This window comes from Populus alba, chromosome 10 (assembly GCF_005239225.2).
Source record: "Populus alba chromosome 10, ASM523922v2, whole genome shotgun sequence".
In the NCBI taxonomy this organism is placed as follows: Eukaryota; Viridiplantae; Streptophyta; class Magnoliopsida; order Malpighiales; family Salicaceae; genus Populus; species Populus alba.
The window spans coordinates 21,735,654-21,755,730 of record NC_133293.1 but is presented as its reverse complement, the minus strand read 5'-3'; the positions used below and the strand labels follow the sequence as shown (position 1 = coordinate 21,755,730).

General features: G+C 37.0%; 3 protein-coding genes across 3 annotated transcripts; 1 reads left to right on the top strand and 2 right to left on the bottom strand.

The window, feature by feature from the left end:
- Window positions 1–348: 348 nt before the first annotated feature.
- Window positions 349–3,605, bottom strand: LOC118060187 (GATA transcription factor 24). The gene is made up of 7 exons (XM_035073365.2): window positions 3,056–3,605; window positions 2,668–2,763; window positions 2,445–2,578; window positions 2,145–2,276; window positions 1,560–1,665; window positions 770–844; window positions 349–665 (listed from the first exon to the last, which is right to left on the bottom strand). The coding sequence occupies exons 1-7, from the start codon at window positions 3,374–3,376 to the stop codon at window positions 612–614; spliced, it is 918 nt and encodes a 305-aa protein (XP_034929256.1). The 5' UTR covers window positions 3,377–3,605; the 3' UTR covers window positions 349–611.
- A 766-nt stretch (window positions 3,606–4,371) lies between these two features.
- Window positions 4,372–6,876, bottom strand: LOC118060186 (large ribosomal subunit protein eL42). Its single transcript, XM_035073364.2, has 4 exons — window positions 6,717–6,876; window positions 4,913–5,092; window positions 4,678–4,752; window positions 4,372–4,580 (listed from the first exon to the last, which is right to left on the bottom strand). Exons 1-4 carry the CDS (start codon window positions 6,717–6,719, stop codon window positions 4,521–4,523), a joined length of 318 nt encoding a protein of 105 aa, XP_034929255.1. The 5' UTR covers window positions 6,720–6,876; the 3' UTR covers window positions 4,372–4,520.
- A 2,873-nt stretch (window positions 6,877–9,749) lies between these two features.
- LOC118060185 (metal tolerance protein C4) lies at window positions 9,750–14,524 on the top strand. Its single transcript, XM_035073363.2, has 13 exons — window positions 9,750–10,271; window positions 10,348–10,402; window positions 10,803–10,935; window positions 11,058–11,113; window positions 11,456–11,570; window positions 11,706–11,763; window positions 11,870–11,988; window positions 12,884–13,003; window positions 13,126–13,227; window positions 13,318–13,390; window positions 13,578–13,645; window positions 14,053–14,113; window positions 14,192–14,524. Exons 1-13 carry the CDS (start codon window positions 9,977–9,979, stop codon window positions 14,314–14,316), a joined length of 1,380 nt encoding a protein of 459 aa, XP_034929254.1. The 5' UTR covers window positions 9,750–9,976; the 3' UTR covers window positions 14,317–14,524.
- Window positions 14,525–20,077: the final 5,553 nt, after the last annotated feature.

Genomic DNA, 20,077 nt, shown 5'->3' with positions numbered 1-20,077 from the left:
TTTCAGTTTCTTTGCACCCCCTCAGCTAATTTGCTTCAATGGGTTTAGGGTTTATCGTCATGTCTCAGGAGCCGGGGGGGGATGCGTCTATCCCACAGAAAGAAAACAAAAATGGAGAGAGAGAGAAAGAAAACGGATGATGAAAATGCGGTGAGCGTGGCGCTACCTACAGAAATTCAGTCGGACGCTCTCCCAACTGAGCTATCGCTGCTTTAATGTTCTTTCAACAATTATTTAATTACATAATAATATCATTACGAGTCACACAAACTAACGATGAAATTTGTAGACAGTTCTGTTGTTTTATGCGCGGAGTCAACCACGAGGTCCTTATTGACTACATAGACATAAATAATTCCTTTTTTTTTAACTTATTAGAAAAGGAAGCCTACATCGATTATAAAGATGGGAAAAAATATGTTCAAAACTGAGCACAACAAAACGTACTAAATCTGTCTAAGAGAATCATCTTTCGGACAAAGAACAAGGAAGCATGCAACTCGAAAGGCAAGTGCTCTGACTCTTGACAACTCGTCTAATGAAAACAGCCTAGATGAGCACTTCAATTCCCTTATGTTCCTACAAACTATAGCCCTAGCAATAAATGGCTTTCATGAGAAGTCATTGTTCCATGCGACTCTTTGGTTGCCATCAGTATTTCCATCCTGCAAATATGCAAACAAAAAGCAGGAAAACAAAAGAAAAGGTTGAGCTGGGATAAAAGGCCTAAATTTTATAGATTCTTATATGGAAAGCCATATTTTTTCACCATGGCATTGCTGTTCATGGAAGAAGAGCTGAGTCCAGTATGGGGAGCTGCCTTGGAGAGGTCCCTCAAAGTTCCCTGCGGTTTTAGAGGTTTAAAGAAGGTGCTAGTTAATGGAAAAAACCATGTAATATGCAAATTTAAGCTACTCAGAAATCATATTCCCTTGTATTTTCTAAAAATTAAATGGGTGCATGTGTTAGAGAGAAAGACGAACTTGTGGGAAAAATCAGAAAGATGCCAGCCTGACAATAATAAGAAATCAATGGATTCCATGATGGTTTCACTATGTGTGTGCACTGTTTCCTTAATATCAACTAAAGTTATGTCCTTCCCCGATTTTAACTAAGCTATATGCTTACTTGGATCTAACCTAAACATTCAAGTGGATGCTATACCAAAAGCAGTAAGAGCCATTGTTGTTATTAATGTGATATAGGTCGTGTCAATAAGGAGGATTCTCTTAATCTTTATAGATTATTTCTTTTTTGATCTCGTAAATCATAATCCAAATAAAGTTGAAGCTTGGGTATGTTCTCATTCTGCATTTAATGGACCCAGGCAACTGGAAATTACTTTGCCTTTCATCATTTGGGAAAAATACAAAACAAAAGGATCACCCTCAAACTTGTGGAACTAGCTTAAGGAATAAATCTCCATAGAAAATAATAATAATAATAATAATCCTATATTTTCTGTTTTTATACCAGCAAACTTATATTTCAAAAGCAAAGATCATTTACCAATAATCTTTCCATCATAAACAATGTACAAAGAAAGCCCTGATATTCACCTTATTTGCCCACATAAGTCCGCATGCATTACAAAGTGTCCTTGGCCCTTCAGGTCCACGCCGCATCATTGGTGTAGACTTCTCACTGATCCCACAATGCCGACAACTAACAAATTTAGGGAAACATTGAAATCAATATATTAGTTTATTGAACAGAATAAAATTATCATGTACATGCAGACAGATAGCAATGTTATGCGAGAACATGATGCACATGGAGAAGAGCATTATTGCAGCATGTAAAATGCAGGTGGTTATCACCCAATGTTTCCTCTGCCAGATTTATTTGTTAAAAACATCCTTGAATATGTACATTTCTTTCTAGAGTGATTATCCTCTATTCTCTATGCCTTTCTCTTATTAGTCTCTAGTTTCATGTGTTTCATTCCATTCATGTGTGTCACTCTTCATCAGAAAGTTACCATTCCATTTCTCAGAACTAGAGATCTCTTTTGAGGGTTACTACTTCTAAAGTACCCTCAGCTACTGGGTGCACAGAACACTAATATACAGCAATGTTAAGAAGTTATTGAATTCGTGATATTTTTCCATGAAAATCACAAGTAACAAGGATAAGACACTCACACGGCCTCTTGATGTTGGGATCCATTGCTTTCCGAGCCCCCGCTCTCATTTGAACCCCAGCTAGTAGCTGCCGATGCAGAGTCATCATGATTGGGCTTTGAAGAGGTGAACTGCCCTTTATTCCGTTGCATTCTACAATACCAACAGCATAAGTTAGCAAGAGAAAACACCAAGGCTCTGATGTTTCTAATAAAGCATCAAAATGCCATTGCTCACACAAATTATCATATAAATGAGAAACAATCAGACAGAATAAAACAAGGATGAGAAACAATAGTCATAAAGCAGCAAATTTCATACCTAAGTGCTACCTCTTTACGGACAGTATATCGAATTTTCTTGTCAAAGTTCCGTTCTTTTCGCTTTTCCCGAAATCTAATCAAAGACGCTAATCTTTGAGGAACACTAAACCTTTGGGGAGTACCAGACAGCCCCTAATGTGTAATTCAGTACTAATCCGTTAACAAAACATCAGAAGCTAGTAAACACATAAATAACCCACTAGATAAATCAAGCACCATACCCTATTATTACTATTATGATGTGTTGTAATTGGAACAGTAGGTGTGCTTGCAGCAGGCACTTCCCGGCCTCCCAACAGCAAGAGCACAGCTTGAACCTGCACAACATTATTTAAAGAAAAAAAAAACAATTACAAACATTCTCCTAATAACAAGAATAAAATAGAATTAATAGAGAATGTATTCTTTATTGTTTCCAAGCTTCAAACTATAGTTCATTTGAAGCAAAATTAACACAAAAAGGATTAAAAATAAGCACAAAAAAGATTCGAACTTTACTTCTTTAAAAATAAACAAACAAAACATCAATGAAAACCCATTGATCAGTCTCAATAACTAATGCTTTGAGCATGAAAAGGAAGCAAACTTAACGCAAATTGAAGAACTCACCTTTCCAGGTGAAACAGAGTCAAAAACATAAACTTGACCCTGAAATGTAAGAGTTAGTTGATCTCCATTTTCTTTTCCAAGATTATCGGCCGCCACCATCATGGTCCCGTTATGATCATGACCATCACCACCACCGTTCACCACGCCATTATGATCATGATCATTATCTCCATTGTTCATGATCATCCCATTAGCATTACTCATCATCTGAATCCCATTCTGATGATTTTGATCATAATGCATTTGCATCGATGGGTTTTGAGCTTCTGTGCTCGTTTGCATCCTTACAGAATTGTTGCTTCCATTGATGCCATCCATCATAATTCTCCTCGCTCGGTAATTCTGTACATAAAAATCTGATATTTTTTAGTGAATTATTTGTATATTATCATAAAAAATAATGGGTTCTTATCTGGATTTCAATTGAAATCCAGAGTTTCGATGCTTTGAAATGGGTTTTGATAGGAGATCAGATGGAGATTTGTGGCCGTAGGATGACGATCGGGGTTTTTGAAAATCAACGATCGGAGAGAGAGAGAGAGACTAACAATGATTTATTTATGAATAGTTACTTTTAATTTTGACTTTATATAATTCAAAAGGTTATTTTTTGAAAACATCTTATAATATATCAGGAGACTGTTACTAAAAAAATATTTCTAAAAAAACGAAAATTAAAAACACTATATAATTTAAAATAAATAAATTAAGAGTTGAAAATCATCTCAATTTTGAGTAAAGCAAAATGCCGACTTACTTAAGAATAACTTTGAAAATATAGATCAATTTTACTGGCCATCCTGCAATTGATACTAATTATTATCTTTTTTCTATTTCTTTTTATAAACATTTCAGATCGAATTCTGCAATTATTACCCATTCTTAAGTTTTTTTCCTCCTTAGCAGGGAATATTAAACCTTGACAAGTCGATTCCAAGATTTTATGTTTTGATCGATGGATTTAATCGAAATCTAGTTTATTTTTAAAAAAATAATAATAATCAAAACAACAGTTGTTTAAAAAATTCAAATCAACTATCACGTCACGTCCACTAAACAGATGATGCCCTCGCAAGAGAATTTGGATGAATTTGCTCACACGATGACACTCGTGTAATCAATACATGGCATTGAGGGGATTCGCCAATGCAAGATTTTCAAGTTACTTTAATACCGAAATCTGTATTCCGTTATTGACTTGCAATTGAAAAAAAACCTGCGGTAAAATCAGCTTTTGCCATCATGGCTGGCTGTCTCAGCAATTCACAGATGGTTCGTAATAATTCTGAAAGCAGATCATCCAAGAAAGGAGCAGATTTAAATTGGAATAAGCTAAAATTAACTGGTAGGATAAATGGTCACGAACACTTGAACAAACCAAGCTAAACAAATCATCCATCCATTGTTTCGAGTTGTAACATGCAAGATAATGTAAAGACGCGTGAAAACAAAAGGAGGGCTGCATCTAAAACAGTGACGTCCCCTTGCCCTTCTTATCTCCACCAATTTCAAAGTGCTTGCACCTCTGCAGAAAAGAATTACAATCAAAATACTTTTAGCGAGGAGCGTAAAGAGGGGTGCTCAGAGAATTAAACAAGTGGAATGGTACTGAGAAAATCAACCTTGATAGGGTGCTGGGACACGTGCTTGCAACTCTGGCATTGCAACCTCAAGACAATCTTCTTGGTCGTTTTAGCCTATTTACAGGCGAACCACCAATATTAAAAACAGACAAGACCTCAAAACTCAATCTTAATGAAATCATATGGACAAAATGAAGCTCCAGATTAGTTTCAGGTAACAGTCACATGTAAATTCGATTTTTATTTAGAATGTCAATACACAATTGTAAATTACCTTCTTGTGGAATACAGGCTTGGTCTGACCTCCATAACCTGACTGTTTGCGATCATAACGGCGCTTTCCTTGAGCAGCTAGGCTATCCTTCCCCTTCTTGTACTGTGTGACCTTGTGCAAAGTGTGTTTTTTGCACTCCTTGTTCTTGCAGTAAGTCTTCTTTGTCTTGGGAACGTTCACCTACAATAGAAAAGCTACAAAATCAACAAGCTAACATCCTACTTTTAGTTCTCATCTTTCCACCAGCATAACCAAACAATCCTACTCTTCTCACATAGCACAATAACATAAAATTTCTCAAACGCATAAAAACATTAAAAATTTAAAAATAAAACAATAACTACTTCTATTAGATTAAAAATACAATAGAAATTATAAAGCAGGTAACAGGTTAACCTAAATCAATTGTTATACTCATTGGCTGACAAGTTATTTAAGGCAAGAAAACACTATACAGCCAAACAAATAAAGACAATCACTTTATTTGGCTGGCAACCACAGTTTGATGAAATAAAGTGCTGCAAAGGGTGTTTGGGAGTGTGGTAGAGATTGATTTTCAAAGTGCTTTTGATTGGAAATGCATCAAAATAATGTTCATTTTTTAAAAAATTCATTTTTGACATCAACACATCAAAATGATCCAAAAACACAAAAAAAAAAAAAAATTGAAGCAAAAAAAATCAAATTTTCACAAAAAACAGGTTCAGCCTCGTTTCCAAACCGGGTTGAAAGATTAAAACACCCGAGTTTCTGTACCACAGCTATATTCGTACTCTTATCAATTATTTTATAATAAAATCTTAAGTCTACAGATCCATTAAGCATCAAATTCAATTAGATAGTCAAAACCCCTTTACAATCTCATATCAAATCCCTTTTAACACTCCATGCTGCACCAACAAATCTCACTGTCAGCCAACAATGAAGACGACATGTCATTTAGCTAAGTTCCTTTTGAGCTACGCTTAAGCTCAAAATCTCAACACTGACATACTTGACACTAACACTACTTTCAAGGTAAACAAGTAGAGAAATTCACAAAATATCAAGCCAATAGTTTTGATCTTACAATTAAATGCAATACCTGTTGCCAGGACCGAGTGGCTCGGACCAAGGGCTTCAAACTAATACATTAAACCAATTGTCGTATATAGGAATTTTACATTATTCTTTCATACAAAATTTTGGAAGAGATGAAAACAATACACGAGTAAAAAAAATAAGAATTATCAATTCTTGCATATCAAATAAAAAAATAGGTACATTATGGTAAGTTAAGATCACCAAAAACCTACCTAGCAGTCCTTTTTTACCCTATCTCCTATTTGTATCTCTTCTGTATACATCTTTCAAAGCCACCTTCGGTTTCTACAAATCAAGAAGATAAACATCCAATTCAATTCATACTCACTGCACTACCAATTAAATCAAAACCCATCTATCATCACCTATTCTTATTCCAAATATACCATCTCTACCCAATAATCCTACCAGTCCTTGGACCAAAACTCAAAGACAAGCAAGTCCTTTTTTGGCTAAATATCCTGTTGAGCTAAACTTAACCCAATAGTCAGTGCTAAAAGCTTTGAATACTAACATTCTCAAGGTAACCAAGTTGATTAATCCTCCAAAGATCTAAAACCAACAAACCCCACGTGGTTCTTAGTTGCAGTGATCCTTTAGAACTATCCATTCAGGATAATACTTCCATCTCCCATGTTTTCTCAGGGACCAAACAGATCTTACGACTAAAAACAAGAAAAAGAAATAAAACTATCGACAGACAGAGGGAGACAAACGATACCATTGTTAACGACGGGGTGAGACAGCTCTGTGTCCTACCTCCTGCTGCTGCTGTTCCAAACAAAGCCTCGCAAAAAGTGCAGCGATTGCGTGATGAGCTCAATTTATAGTAAAAGCTTTTACCCTAGGGTTAGGGTTTAAGAGGTTTTGTTTGGTTGTGCACTTAAGCGAATTCGGGTCCTGTATTTGACCCAGAAGCGGTTATGTAATCTGGAACGGGAATTGCGAATCCAGGATCTGGGTGATAATAAAGCCCACTTTTGGTCCATTTAGAGGCTTGTTGGGCCTCGGACGAGCTTGCATATGCATTCCTTTTTCCTTAGGCAGCTTGCTTGGACCTGTTACAACTTCCACCAATCAACACCCACAAGATTGGCTGGGGAGAATTATTTTTTTCATCCTGGGGAGGTTAGTCATCCTAGCTGTCCTCCAAGTATGCAACCAATTATTTCCATCTGATGGTTTTTGCACACATGACATTTTCAGGACATGAGTGTGGGTACGTCTTCGAACATATTGAGACCAGAAACTGTTGAATCACTCTTTTACCTGTGGCGTTTTACGGGCAGCAGGACTTGTCGAGAGTGGGGTTGGGATATATTTCAAGCATTTGAAATATGTTGGACTAAAGGATGTAAGAAGCATTCTGACCCGCTAAACCACATTGTATCTTTTGTTTGCATTTTTTGTGTACACTTGCTGTGGGATAATCTCTTAAAGAAAACCATATTTTCTGTCAGAACAGAATCCTTTTCCAATATTTGGCCTTGAGAAATCATATAGGACTTGCCATTAACTAAGTTGATCTATTCTCTTTGAGTTGAAGACAATTATTTTGCTAGTAATTGGGAGGCTTTTTTAATTTCAAATGCTAATTTGAAGAGAAGTCCTTGCTTCTTCTGCAAGTGCCTAAATATCCTTGTGGTGCTTTTGTCTGAAAACAGCTGCTCTCGAGTTTTAAACTTGGATTCTAATGTTGTAGTCTATGATATTTCACCAATGCACCTCCAATGGCCCCTGTAAGATTACAGTCTGTCTTTTCAGTACAGTATTTATTTATTCTTATGTTTTGGAGAGGAAAAGGCACAACATAAAAACTGATATTCTTTCTGTTTCCCCCCATGCGGCTACTGATTATATATGCTTACTGCTGGTATTCTCAGGTAAATACTGGTGTCAAAGATGATAAGATGCAGAGCTTCTTTTTGGCAGTCTTGGCAGGGAGGAAGCAGAGAATGTTGATGATGATATCTAATGGGAGGCTTCACATTCCTCTTATTAATGGAAAAAATAAATGAAAAACCAAATATTGAATATAGGGTAGATAGGAAGCTATAAGAAGAATGATTTTGATGCCTCTGTTCTGTCTCTCTATGTAGTGGCTCTGTTTTGAGGCAGAGTATTGTGAAACAGAGGATTTTGTACATAAAGCCTAGTCTTTTTTCTTTACTTGACTGATATATACAGGGGAAATCTCTAGGTCTGGAAATATAATGCAACAATAAGTTTAATTCTAGGAAAAATCAGATAAGGGCTACCCTGTGGATGGATTACACTAACAATGAGTGGAGTTCTTTCTGGTTTTAAGATGTAGGGGGGCATGTACTTGTATTACAAGAGGAAATTGCTTGCCTAAACATTTTCTATTTCCTAAATTTCTGTAGGCAAAGCCAAATTCTTGGAAAGGAAGTGGCAGAAAGAACAGAAAGCAAAAGCCAAGACGAGAAGGCAGATACTAACAGGAAGAAGAACACACTGGAGGTTGTGTCTCAAGCTGAATAATCCTGTTCTTTGGCTATATCCGATTCTCATACACATGGTTCGGATGATGCTCCTTCATCTCTTGAACCCAAGACTCACCCACTTTATATTCTTTCATAACACTTAACATTATAATAGCCTCCTTCTTGCTTGCCAAAAGAATCCACACATAAACATCCATCCACCATCAGCAGGTTCCTCCTACCGTCAGTTCCATGTGTCGATGAAATCAGAAGAGTTAGCTCATAAGATTCCTCGATCCGAAGATCGAAAACAAGGAGAGTGCCCTTGCCTTTTTTTGATTTTAGACACCGTATAGCACCATTAAAAAGGACTCAACTGCTTTTCCTAATATCTATATCAATGGTACTATGAATTGTTTCCAAGATGTAAATAACAAAATCCAATCATTCTTTAGAGTTGTTTCTTCTTATCATTACTACCTCGTAGTCATTGCCAGAATCATCAAACTGGAGTGTCCTTAGATCACTACGAGATAGCTTCATCGTAGAGAAAGGAGCACTGTAGCGCTTACGGGTTGATGGTTTCCAAAAAAACCAAACTCTTTTGTATCTTTTTTATGCAAGGCAAACAAACCATTGCAAGAACCACATTTACAAGCATATTTCGATGGACGAGTATCTAGTTTTTGTTCTCGGGCACCATCATTATGATGAAGAGAGGCAAAATCTAAGTAATCCACCCCTGTGAACGAGGGTTGGATCTTGATTATATAGGGCAAGAGATCGTTTGTTGCAATAGAGCAAGCGAGAGGGAGGTTGATAAAACATGGGATATCATTAAGGGAATGCCATGACTTTGATACCCTTTTGAGCCGAACCAAAGACTTGACAGGAAGGCAGCAGAGGATGTTGGTGACAATATCTAATGTGGGGAAGATTGACATTATGACAAGTAATGAACAATAAATAATTAAGGATGTAAGAAAGAAATTAAATCTCAGCTTGAATGGAAACGCGGTTAAAATTATAATTTTAAAAATTTTAAATTTATTTTAAATTGATTTTTAAAAAATAAAAAATTATTATTTTAATATATTTTTAATCAAAAAAATATTTTAAATCATAATTATTATAAAAATTTCAAATAAATTTTTATTATATTAAAAAAATGAGGGAGAAAATGTTTTTTAAAAAACCAAAAAATACTATAAATGCAACGGTGATAGTTGGAAATCTTATAGGCTTAAGCCCATCAATCAAGGTCCCAAGCTGCCCTAAAGGCCCACAAGTGTCTTAACCTCCCACTCAGTTCTAACTTCCCTCTGTAGAAGCAAAGAGAGAGGGAGTGTGGTTGTCTGCTCAGAAGAGAGCATATACTTTTCGGCAAAGGAAGAATCTTTAATTTCTCACTCTCTTCCTTTAAAAAAAAAACCCATTTCAATTTTCTCTAAACCCTCAAATTTGAATAAATTGTGTCCTTTTTGTCCATGAAAACCAAAACTTCTTTAAGAAAGAAGAACCCATTTAGCTTGTTTTAATGCAAACATCATATCGTTTCTTGTCTCGCCTTTATCACTCACAAAAACGCAATCCCTCCATTTTAAGCAACAGGGACTTGTTGTTTTTATTAACCCATGATTGTAATGGCAATACCACAGTTTTAGAGCCCAATTTCACGGCTCAAAATCAAAGCTTTGCCTATAGTTCTTATACCCAGTCTTGTGGGTTTTTTGCCTCTAAGAGCTCAAAAAGGTTTGCTTTTTTGGGGCTGGTTTCTTTTTATAGTAACCAGAATGATCAGAATTCAAGTTATAGCTACTTAGCTCATCGTGGTAGGTTTCTTTTGCTGTTTTAAACATGAAAGAATGATCCATTCACCATACTGAATATGTGTTTGTGTTTTTGCAGGTTTTTTCACGAGAGCTAAACCAGTAAAGAGGATAGAAATAAGTGATCAACATAGGTACTTGTTCTTTTAATGCATTGTTTGTTTCTAGGGAAAAGGGAGGCCGGGGGCTTCTTTTTTAGGTTATGATAAATAGTTCATGGCATTTCATGTTGCAAAGTGATGTTAACTTTATATTCAGTATGGTGAATGGATTAATTTTGGAATTGGGAAGATTATATCAAAATAATGGTTTAGAGAAGCAGCCTTAAGGGTCATAATTGTTAGATTTTTGTAATCAATACATGGAAAGAGAAATGAATTCAAAGAACAATCAAACATTTTGGGAGGCAAAAGTACACCTACGAGCCGCACTATGTTTATTATCTGGCAATTTCTGTTCCAAGTTTTATATCGCCAACTGTTTTCTTTGATGCTTGCCTGCAAGTTGTATCCAATTCTTTTGTTATTTTGGCAGTCAACGAGCAGTCACGACAGCATTATGGTGCAATTTTCTTGTCTTTTCTCTCAAGTTTGGGGTTTGGTTTTCAACCAATAGTCATGTTATGTTAGCTGAAGTTGTGCATTCAATAGCAGATTTTGCAAACCAGGTACTTGTGTTTTTTGTCACCATGTCAGAGTGAAGCACTTGTTTTTTTCTGTCTTACTTTATGTTTTAACTCAATCTACTGATTATTGAATGCAGAGATACTAATTCATGTTGACATTGTAGGCGCTTCTCGCTTATGGTCTGAGTAGCTCTAGGCGTGCACCTGATGCTCTTCATCCGTGAGTCTCTATTACCAATCTTCGCCATCATTTGTAATGGCTTAATTGCACTCTTTTGTTTTTTGTTTTTAAAATTTTTTAAGCACGCCTGACATCTGAAGACAGGCTTTTCTTGGATGCTTTCCCATGTCAAACAAAGGAGTTGGCCGCTCTTTCTGCCAATGCATGAAAACTCTTTGTGGACCTATTCATCCCTTGATTTGGGATTTTGTATGTAGAATAGCTTTTGGCTTGGTTTAGCTGCTTAGGAATTGCACATGCATACACATATATCCACGTGCTGGATCGATAGGGTTGTTGATTCTCTTTCCTGATGAAATCAATTGTTTTTTCCTTGCACAGTTATGGTTACTCCAAGGAAAGATTTGTTTGGTCCCTCATATCAGCCGTTGGTATTTTTTGCCTTGGCTCTGGTGCTACAATTGTTAATGGAATCCAGAATTTATGGACTGCACATGTAAGAACCCTAGTGAATTGGTTATGGTGATTTTGTTATAAAACTTCCCAAATGTGTTTTATTTCCTTCTCCTGGTTTTCAACAATTTTATTGGTAATTGTAATTAAGGTTTATTGACTTGCATTCTTTCTTCAGCCGCCAGGAAACATTCAGTATGCAGCTTTGGTCATTGGTGGCTCATTTATCATTGAAGGTACAAGTTTTATATCTTTACAATTGATTGATTATCTGAGCTTTAGATACAATTAAACTTCTCCTCATCGTCTTTCTATCTTTAAATAAATATGCTTTTGCTTTAGGTGCGTCTCTTATTGTTGCCATACAAGCTGTTAAGAAAGGTGCAGCTGCAGAAGGAATGACAGTTAGAGACTACATCTGGCGTGGTCATGACCCCACATCTGTTGCAGTCATGACAGAGGTAATTTAAACGAGGATCCTTACCCCTTGTTGAAGCTTGTAATATCAGACAATAACCTTGTAAGATCTATGTAAGAAACAAGGTTGAACCACAGATATGGGGAAGCTGATAAACGCATTATGCATCTGTTGAGTGGAAGATAAACTGCAATAAGCAGAAATGATGGCTAAAACTTGAAGAAAATTGAAGTTGAAAGAAGAAATAAGCTTTTAGGGTTTGTAGAAAATCTGTCAAATCCTGAATTGATTGATAGAAATAAAACAGTCTCATGACTACTGGTTGTCACACGAATACTAGAAATCCAAATAACATAAAGGATTCTTAAATTAAAAGAAAAAGAAAATCACTAAGGAAATTATATAATTATTCCAATACACTTCACCTGATATCACTTCGATTTCTGCAAACCGGAGATAAGAAGATTTTGTTCTCAGAATCCCTTTATCATTCTGCTTAGAGTCTGGTGCAGTTTACGATAAACAAAGCAATTCGCATCCCTTGTAGAGCTTAAAGGAAATGAAAATAGAATAAAGAAAAGAAGTGAACATGATGATGCTGTCTTCAAGGCGCAAGATTGCTTTCCCCTATTTTACATGATTTCACAGTTTCAAGTCGGTAATACCCTGTATGTGCTATTGATTTTATATCTATTTATTATTCAACACTATGTATATCACACACGAGGCCCTGTTCAGGCTTTGAAGAAGGTGACCCCATTTTAGCTCATTGTGGCTGCCTTTAAGAGTGCTAGCAAGTCCTAGTTACTCAATATAAGGCATAAGAACAGTTCAGTGCCTCTCTGAACTAGGATTCTTGTATAGCTTGGAGTTGATTTGCTAATAATGTTGTGCATGTGATTGCCTATCTCCCTTGACAAATGCTCTAAAAAATGCAGGATGGTGCTGCGGTGACTGGACTTGCTATTGCTGCAGCGTCATTAGTTGCGGTCAATACCACAGGGAATGCAATTTATGATCCTATAGGGTCTATTATAGTTGGCAACTTGCTTGGGATGGTAAGTACATAACATCTGTCACTTTTTTATGAGCTTAAATTTATATGTGCAAGAATATCATACTGCCATTCTCAAGTAAATTGTGTCAGTAGGTCAATATAATTTGTGAATTATTTCTGTAGGTAGCCATATTTCTTATCCAGAGGAATCGGCATGCTTTGATTGGCAGAGCAATGGATGACCATGATGTGGAGAAGGTCCTTCACTTCTTAAAAAATGATCCGGTATAACACTATTATGATAGTTTGCTTCAATTATATGTTTGTTGATCATATGTTCGCAAGTTTTTTTACTAGTAATCAGTTTTTCTCTAGGTTGTGGATGCACTATACGATTGCAAAAGTGAGGTGATCGGACCGGGATTTTTCAGATTTAAGGCAGAAATAGGTAATTTCTTGCAGTGCTTTCTTCTTTTCTGTTTCTCCTAAATTGCATTCATAATTTCAGTATATCCTTTGGCATTTTCCTATTGGGATGATTATGATTAATGTGTTATAGACTTGACAAATTTGTTTTTATAATCTTATTACTGGGATATCAATATAGTCTGATGTCTGCTACATATATGCAACAGATTTCAATGGAGTAGTGGTTGTGCAGAATTATCTGAGTAGGACTGGACGTGGAGAGTGGTCCAGACAGGTTAAATTATATTTATTTGTAATTTTTCATCTTTTGCGAGTAATCTGTAAAATGTTTTTACACATAAGTTAGAAACTAACCTTACATTCCTTGCATCCTTAGCAAGTGATCTCTGTGCAAACTTCTTCGTTTGCACGTTTATAATTTCCAACTTGCCAAATTAATTTAATTGTTCATCTGTCAGGTGTACTTTATAATTTTGATAATATTTTCGTTGTTGTTTTAGTAGCTGTTACCTGTTAGCATCAATCTGTTTCTCTCAAATGTTTTAACTTAATTATCTTCAGTGCTGCCACTGAGGATCACTATGCCACTCTGCAATGACTTTTTCTTTCATTCTTGTTATTTCATTCACTTAACAAAATGACTGCATGCCTATCTAACAAACTAGAATTGATGATGCACAGTTTCGCGAAGCTGCAAAGGAGAAGGATGACGCTGCATTGCTCAAGATCATGTCAAACTATGGTGTGCACTTTGACAAGCCAACAATTTTATTTAGTTCTACTTGCATCTTTTTTTGACAACTGGGTTCTCGCTTCACAGGTGAGGAAGTGGTAACTGCTCTAGGAAGTGAAGTTGATAGGCTTGAAAAGGAGATTCAAGAGCTTGTTCCCGGTATTCGGCACGTTGATATTGAGGCACACAATCCAATTGGCCCAAACCCATGACCACCTTTTTTTTTCATCAATGAGTGTTGTCTATTATTCCTTTCTTTTTCTTTTTCTTTTTCTTTTTTTATATGCGGGGGATGATTGTAACAAGAGAAGTTAGATGTTAGGCTTGCTGTGTATTACACTGAGCCAGCCTACTCTGGCAATGTTTATATCAATATTGCAAATCCTTTAAAATATGAAGGGCTCTTCAGAGATTGCCATATTATAGTAATTTACATGCTATTGCGAAGAATTCCAAAATAGAGGCATGGCGCATTTTCATCAAACTTTGAACATGTGCATGAATGGGAAACAGCATCATGCTAGAGAAACGATGAATTTGGTTTTCTTAGTATTAGAATCAGCCGCTCCTGTGCAGGAAATGAAAATAAATGCAAGGTCCTTTTCTGTTAAAATCAAGATTATTATCCTACGTTGGATAGACAAGCAGGGCAGGTAAATTTGGACTTCCCCCACTGAGCAAGTGGTTTCTGGATATTCCAGGTCTCCTTAGTGTCCGATGAGTAGGGAAAATCTACAGTCCAATGCACAAACCCCTTCTTGTCTTTGTTTTTTGCAAGAAAAAAATTCATGTTAAATAAGAAGGGTACAACACCTTTTAATGTTTCTTTAGAAATTTTCTCAGCAATGGAAGGGGGACAGATGCCATTGATGCTCGTAAACCAATATACGCTCGAGCTTGCGGGTGGAACATGTCCCCGTTGAAGCCTTGCATGGCTGCTCTCTTTTCACAAGAGTTGAATCCCATCAATCTCTTCCCCTTATTCCTCGTTTAGCATTGTTGCAGCCACTTCTAGAATAACAGTAGAACTAAGAACAAGAGGCTAAGTATGGCCAGTGAAATTTTCAAAAACAGTTTCTAAGAGACTAAAAACGAAGAGGCTACAAAACCATTTCTTGTAATTTTATCAGGTGTTGATGTTGTTTTATGATTTCAGGATCATGATGTCCCTTTGCAATCTTTTTTTTTTTTGTTCTTCCATTCTGATCTAACAAACTGGGATTCTTGATTCACGGTTCTATGGAGCTGCAAAGGAGAAGGTACAGAATTGCTCAAACCATGGCAAATAGGCCCCCTGACAAGCATTTCGATGACTTTTGAACCGTATCCTACTCGGAAAAGCAAATAATTCAGTTTCAAGTGACCTAGTGGAGAAGCAATCGAGCTTTTTAAACAAAAGTCTCTCTTCTGTTGCTATCAACATAGATGGTTAGATAAGCGTTCAAAGTCTGCATAATTTTGCTACCTTATGCCATCAATGCTCTCGTATAAATGCGCTCGAGTTTGCAGAAGCCGCAAGTTCCTCTCTGAAGTGAATAGCTGTAACATCTCTTTTCATAAGAGTTCCAAATTCCTTCTGATCACCAAGAACTCTACGTTGAATACTTCTCATACTCAAATGGGGATTTTCCTCATACTCTTTAAGATTATTCTGGTCATTCTTTGGCCTATTTGCTATTCTGCACTTCTCTTTCCTTGGCTTGTGAGCTCCTTTCTTTTCTGTTGAAGCTAGCTCTTGGATTGCCAAGAATGAGGCTGATCGACTAGCTCTGCTTGACTTCAAGACCCATATAACCAATGACCCTCTTGGTGTTTTGAGCTCGTGGAATAGGTCCATGCATTTATGCCATTGACATGGTGTTGTTTGCAGTCGCCGACATCAAAGAGACACTGTGTTGGACTTCCAGTCCAGTAAATTAGCAAGGTCATATCACCTCATATTGGAAATTTAAGCTTCTTGAGACTAATGGATCTATTTGAAAATAGCCTCAGCCAAGAGATCCCTCCTGAGTTAGGCCATTTGTCAAGGCTGAAATACCTGAATCTAAACAAAAATTTGCTTGGAGGGGAAATTCCTACCAACATCTCCTTCTGCTCCAATCTCATCGAAATTGATGTTCGTTGGAACGTGCTGGTAGGGAAAAATTCCGTTGAGTTTGGTAGCTTGTCAAAGCTTGAATTATTGTTCATTCATGCCAATAATCTAACAGGGGGCATCCCTCTCACATTTGGAAACTTGTCATCTCTCCAGAAATTTTCTGCGACCCCAAATTCCCCGATGCTCTTGGCAAACTGGAAAATCTCTCACATATTGCACTCGATGGTAATAGGTTGTCAGGTGCAATCCCTCCTTCGATCTTCAATCTCTCTTCTATCAGAAAATTACGCATGTCAGACAATCAACTTGAAGGCACTCCTCCCTTAAACTTAGGCATCACACTTCCTAATTAGCAAGGTCATATCACCAATTTACTGGCTTTATTCCTTTTACAATATCCAAAGAAACAAATCTGGAATACCTTGGACTCGGTCTACACAACCTTACTTGATCGGTACCTACTTTGGAAAAGTTGAATAGGCTGAATTTCTTAAGCTTAACTTCCATTCACCTTGGAAGTGGGAGAACTGGTGATCTGAGCTTTTTGCAGTCTTTGCTGAACACCACTGACTTAGAGATCATGGCTCTCATTGATAACAATTTTGGCGGGATATCGTTAGGATTTATTGGGAACTTCACTTGGCTTAGAATTTTTCTTGTAGATGGAAACAGAATATCTGGAAGCATCCTAAATGGGATAGAGAATCTTGTCAACCTGGAAAGAATGGAGCTGTGGGAGAGCCAAATTATTGTTGTCAGGATTCAGATTATCAGGAAACATTCCATTCTCTCTTGGCAATCTGACGAATTTAACTTCGCTGTATTTGGGACAAAATAATATCCAGGGGGGCGTCCCCTCAAGTTTAGGCTCATGCAGAAATTTGCTTGGATTGGATCTTTCTTAAAACAATCTGAGTGGCACTATACCCAAAGAACTTTTCAGTCTATCAACCTTATCCATTTTGCTGAATTTATCTCACAACAACTTGAATGGTTCCTTTCCAGAAGAAGTTAAAAATTTGGGGAAATTAGGTGCATCTGATGTGTCTAATAACATGTTATCCGGTGAAATTCCTGGAAGACTTGGCAGCTGCGTGACGTTGGAAATCCGATGCATGCGGGAAAACTTACTGTCGGAAATTGCCTTCATCTTTGAGTTATTTGGAAGGCATTTGGAAGTTAGATCTTTCTCTCATCAATTTATCAGGCCAAATCCCAAAATTTCTCGAGCAGCTTGACGTGCAGTACTTGAATCTGTCTTTCAATTATTTCGATGGTGAGATGCCACTACAAGGTGCCTTCAAGGCTTCAAGAATGCTACTGCGGTTTCAGTGGAAGGGAACAGTAGGCTTTGTGGGGGCGTGCCTGAACAACAGTTGCCACCTTGCAAATCCAACAAGTCCAATGAAGGGAGATTGACGATGAAGCTGAAGATAATAATCTCTGTTGTCTGTGGGCTGCTGGGAGCAACTTTCCTGTTGTCTGTCCTGTATTTTTTCTGGTTAACAATGAAAAACAAGACACCTCGCTTGAAGAATTCAGAAAATTTGCTTCCAAAAGTTTCTGACCGAAGTCTCCTCACTGCTACTAGTGGGTTTTCTTCAGCCCATTTGATTGGAAACGGAAACTTAGGGTCTTTGTATAAAGGAATTGTTGATGAGGTAGGAACAACTGTTTCCATCAAGGTGCTCAACCTTCTCCGACTTGGAGCTTCCAAGAGTTTTGTAGCGAAGTGTCAGGCCTTGAGAAACATCAGGCATCGCAACCTTTTCAAGATACTGACAGCATGTTCTGGTGTTGATTGCCATGGTAACGACTTCAAAGCTTTGATTTATGAGTTCATGGTCAATGGCAGCCTAGAGAAGTTGCTACATCCAACTCCCAGAACAGATGAGGAGAACGAGGCACCGAGAAGCTTAAATCTTCTTCAGAGACTAGACATTGCAATCGATGTTGCTTGTGCACTGGAATATCTTCACAAGGATTGCCAACTAGCACTACCTCTTTCCCTTGCTGTAATGTACTTGAATCTTATCGTTTTTCCTGTTTCGTGTCTCTTTCCGTGTGCAAAATTTCCTGGCTGGAATCTGAAGAACATTTGCAATCATTCTTCTTTTTCCTCCTGAAACATCCTGCCTTGGGCCTTCCCCTCCTTCTTTTTCCTTAATATTGGGCCAGCCTTGACCAGGCCAAGCAAGCTAGCATCCCACCAAGGATTCTAGCCCAGATTCATATTGTGTTGGATCGTGATGGCTTATATTTTCACAATCCATGGACATCAGTAAGATATGAATTGAGTGCTGCAGCATAAAGTATAAAGTTGAAGCCTAAAGACATAACCCATAACCGATGTAGGATAATTATAAAATCCAGCCCGGCTCTACGAACTGAGAGTGTTCAAATTGATTTGGATAAATTCAAAATCGTTGTAGCCTAGTTATGAATATTTTTAAAATTAAAAGAATAGTTGTATTGAATCAATATTTTGAGATAGAATTTGTACTTTTATATATATAATTATTGCATGCACTAGCTACCTGCCTATATATCTCGCTTTCAATTTTTAACAATGGCCGCGTCCAAAGACTTTGTCACGATTGTTTTGTGGCTTTGCATGCTCTTCTTGCTGGTGAGCACGTCTGGTGCAAGAGTGCGGCTAATAGAGGAGACCGCAGCAGGACCAGTGAAGTCTCGTCACCCTTCTCCGTTCGTGGGTTATCCAGCTATGGTGGAAGGTGATGGTAGCATCCTATGTGATCCAGAAAAGGATCCTCGGTGTAAACTGCAGGAAGCCAATCCATGGCATAGAGGTTGCAATCCATTCGACGGATGTCGGGGTTGAGCCACTGTCACCGGACGGCGAGGGCAATTTGTTGGTCGAGGGATCAACTAATTAGCTAAGTGTATATTTGCTAAGAATAATAATCAAGTGGATAGTGAGTAATTAGTAGAACAGAGGCATTCAGTTGTGATTTTTTTTATTATTATATTATTAATATAGATGTCCGGATTAGCTTGCGTATACCTTAACTAATTCTACAAACCTTAAACTTAACGCTTCAGTTGTTATTATATTAATAACCACATGACTCGAACTTGAAATCACATGAAAACAAATTATTTAGTCTCAAATTCTTATTATTAGATCACTTACTAAATGGTTATTTAGTTTTTATTATTGAATACTAAAATATTAGTTTTATATTTTTAGTAATTAGTATGCTAATAAAATCATCAATTCTCTTTGTCGAAATTAAGGATACATTTTTGTATATTTTATCCTCTGTTTTTTTAATCAGTGCGTCACGATGCCAAATTGGTTGATAAAATATTCTAAATATTTTTCAATTCAAGCTTTTGTAGACTCACTACATGAATAATTAAGCCACATGGCATCATCACATGTTAAAAAAACAATCAACCTATTTAGTTGAATGCTCTAATAACACTGTTTAATTTTGAGGGGTCCCACTTTATAATAAAACAAAACCCAATTTAGTCCCTAATTTATACATTTATTTTTAATTACATGCCGAACCTAAACACTTATCAATTATATCCTGAAAGTTTCCCACATCTCGACGGTCTTCTTCCCTTAATTTATGTTCATATTTCCTATACAATGTTCTCTGTGTATTGAAACGGTGTGTTTTTGAAGAAAATTGTTGAGAGATTGAGATTGAGAATTGTGTAGAATGTCTGAGGGTTGACACGGAATTATTAAATTTTATAGACCTGAGACCCGATTGAGAAGATATATCGGCTAGGGACTAAATTAAGATTTTCCCTTCCAAGTGAAGCTCCGATGCAGCTTCCTTACGAGACGAGTCAAGGTCTGAAAAGGCGTTGCCCCGCTCACCTTCCTATGACTCCTT

Bases quoted from the DNA above. Each gene is read 5' to 3' on its own strand.
- LOC118060185 (XM_035073363.2), top strand. From the start codon at position 9,977: ATGCAAACATCATATCGTTTCTTGTCTCGCCTTTATCACTCACAAAAA. The intron at 13,391-13,577 runs GTAATTTCTTGC...TATATGCAACAG, and splicing joins CAGATTTAAGGCAGAAATAG to ATTTCAATGGAGTAGTGGTT. The intron at 13,646-14,052 runs GTTAAATTATAT...GATGATGCACAG, and splicing joins GTGGAGAGTGGTCCAGACAG to TTTCGCGAAGCTGCAAAGGA.
- LOC118060187 (XM_035073365.2), bottom strand. From the start codon at position 3,376: ATGATGGATGGCATCAATGGAAGCAACAATTCTGTAAGGATGCAAACG. The intron at 2,579-2,667 runs GTATGGTGCTTG...ATTACACATTAG, and splicing joins ATCATAATAGTAATAATAGG to GGGCTGTCTGGTACTCCCCA. The intron at 1,666-2,144 runs GTGAGTGTCTTA...TAAATTTGTTAG, and splicing joins TCCCAACATCAAGAGGCCGT to TTGTCGGCATTGTGGGATCA.
- LOC118060186 (XM_035073364.2), bottom strand. The intron at 4,753-4,912 runs GTAATTTACAAT...GCCTGTAAATAG, and splicing joins AGCCTGTATTCCACAAGAAG to GCTAAAACGACCAAGAAGAT. The intron at 4,581-4,677 runs GTTGATTTTCTC...TCTTTTCTGCAG, and splicing joins TGTCCCAGCACCCTATCAAG to AGGTGCAAGCACTTTGAAAT.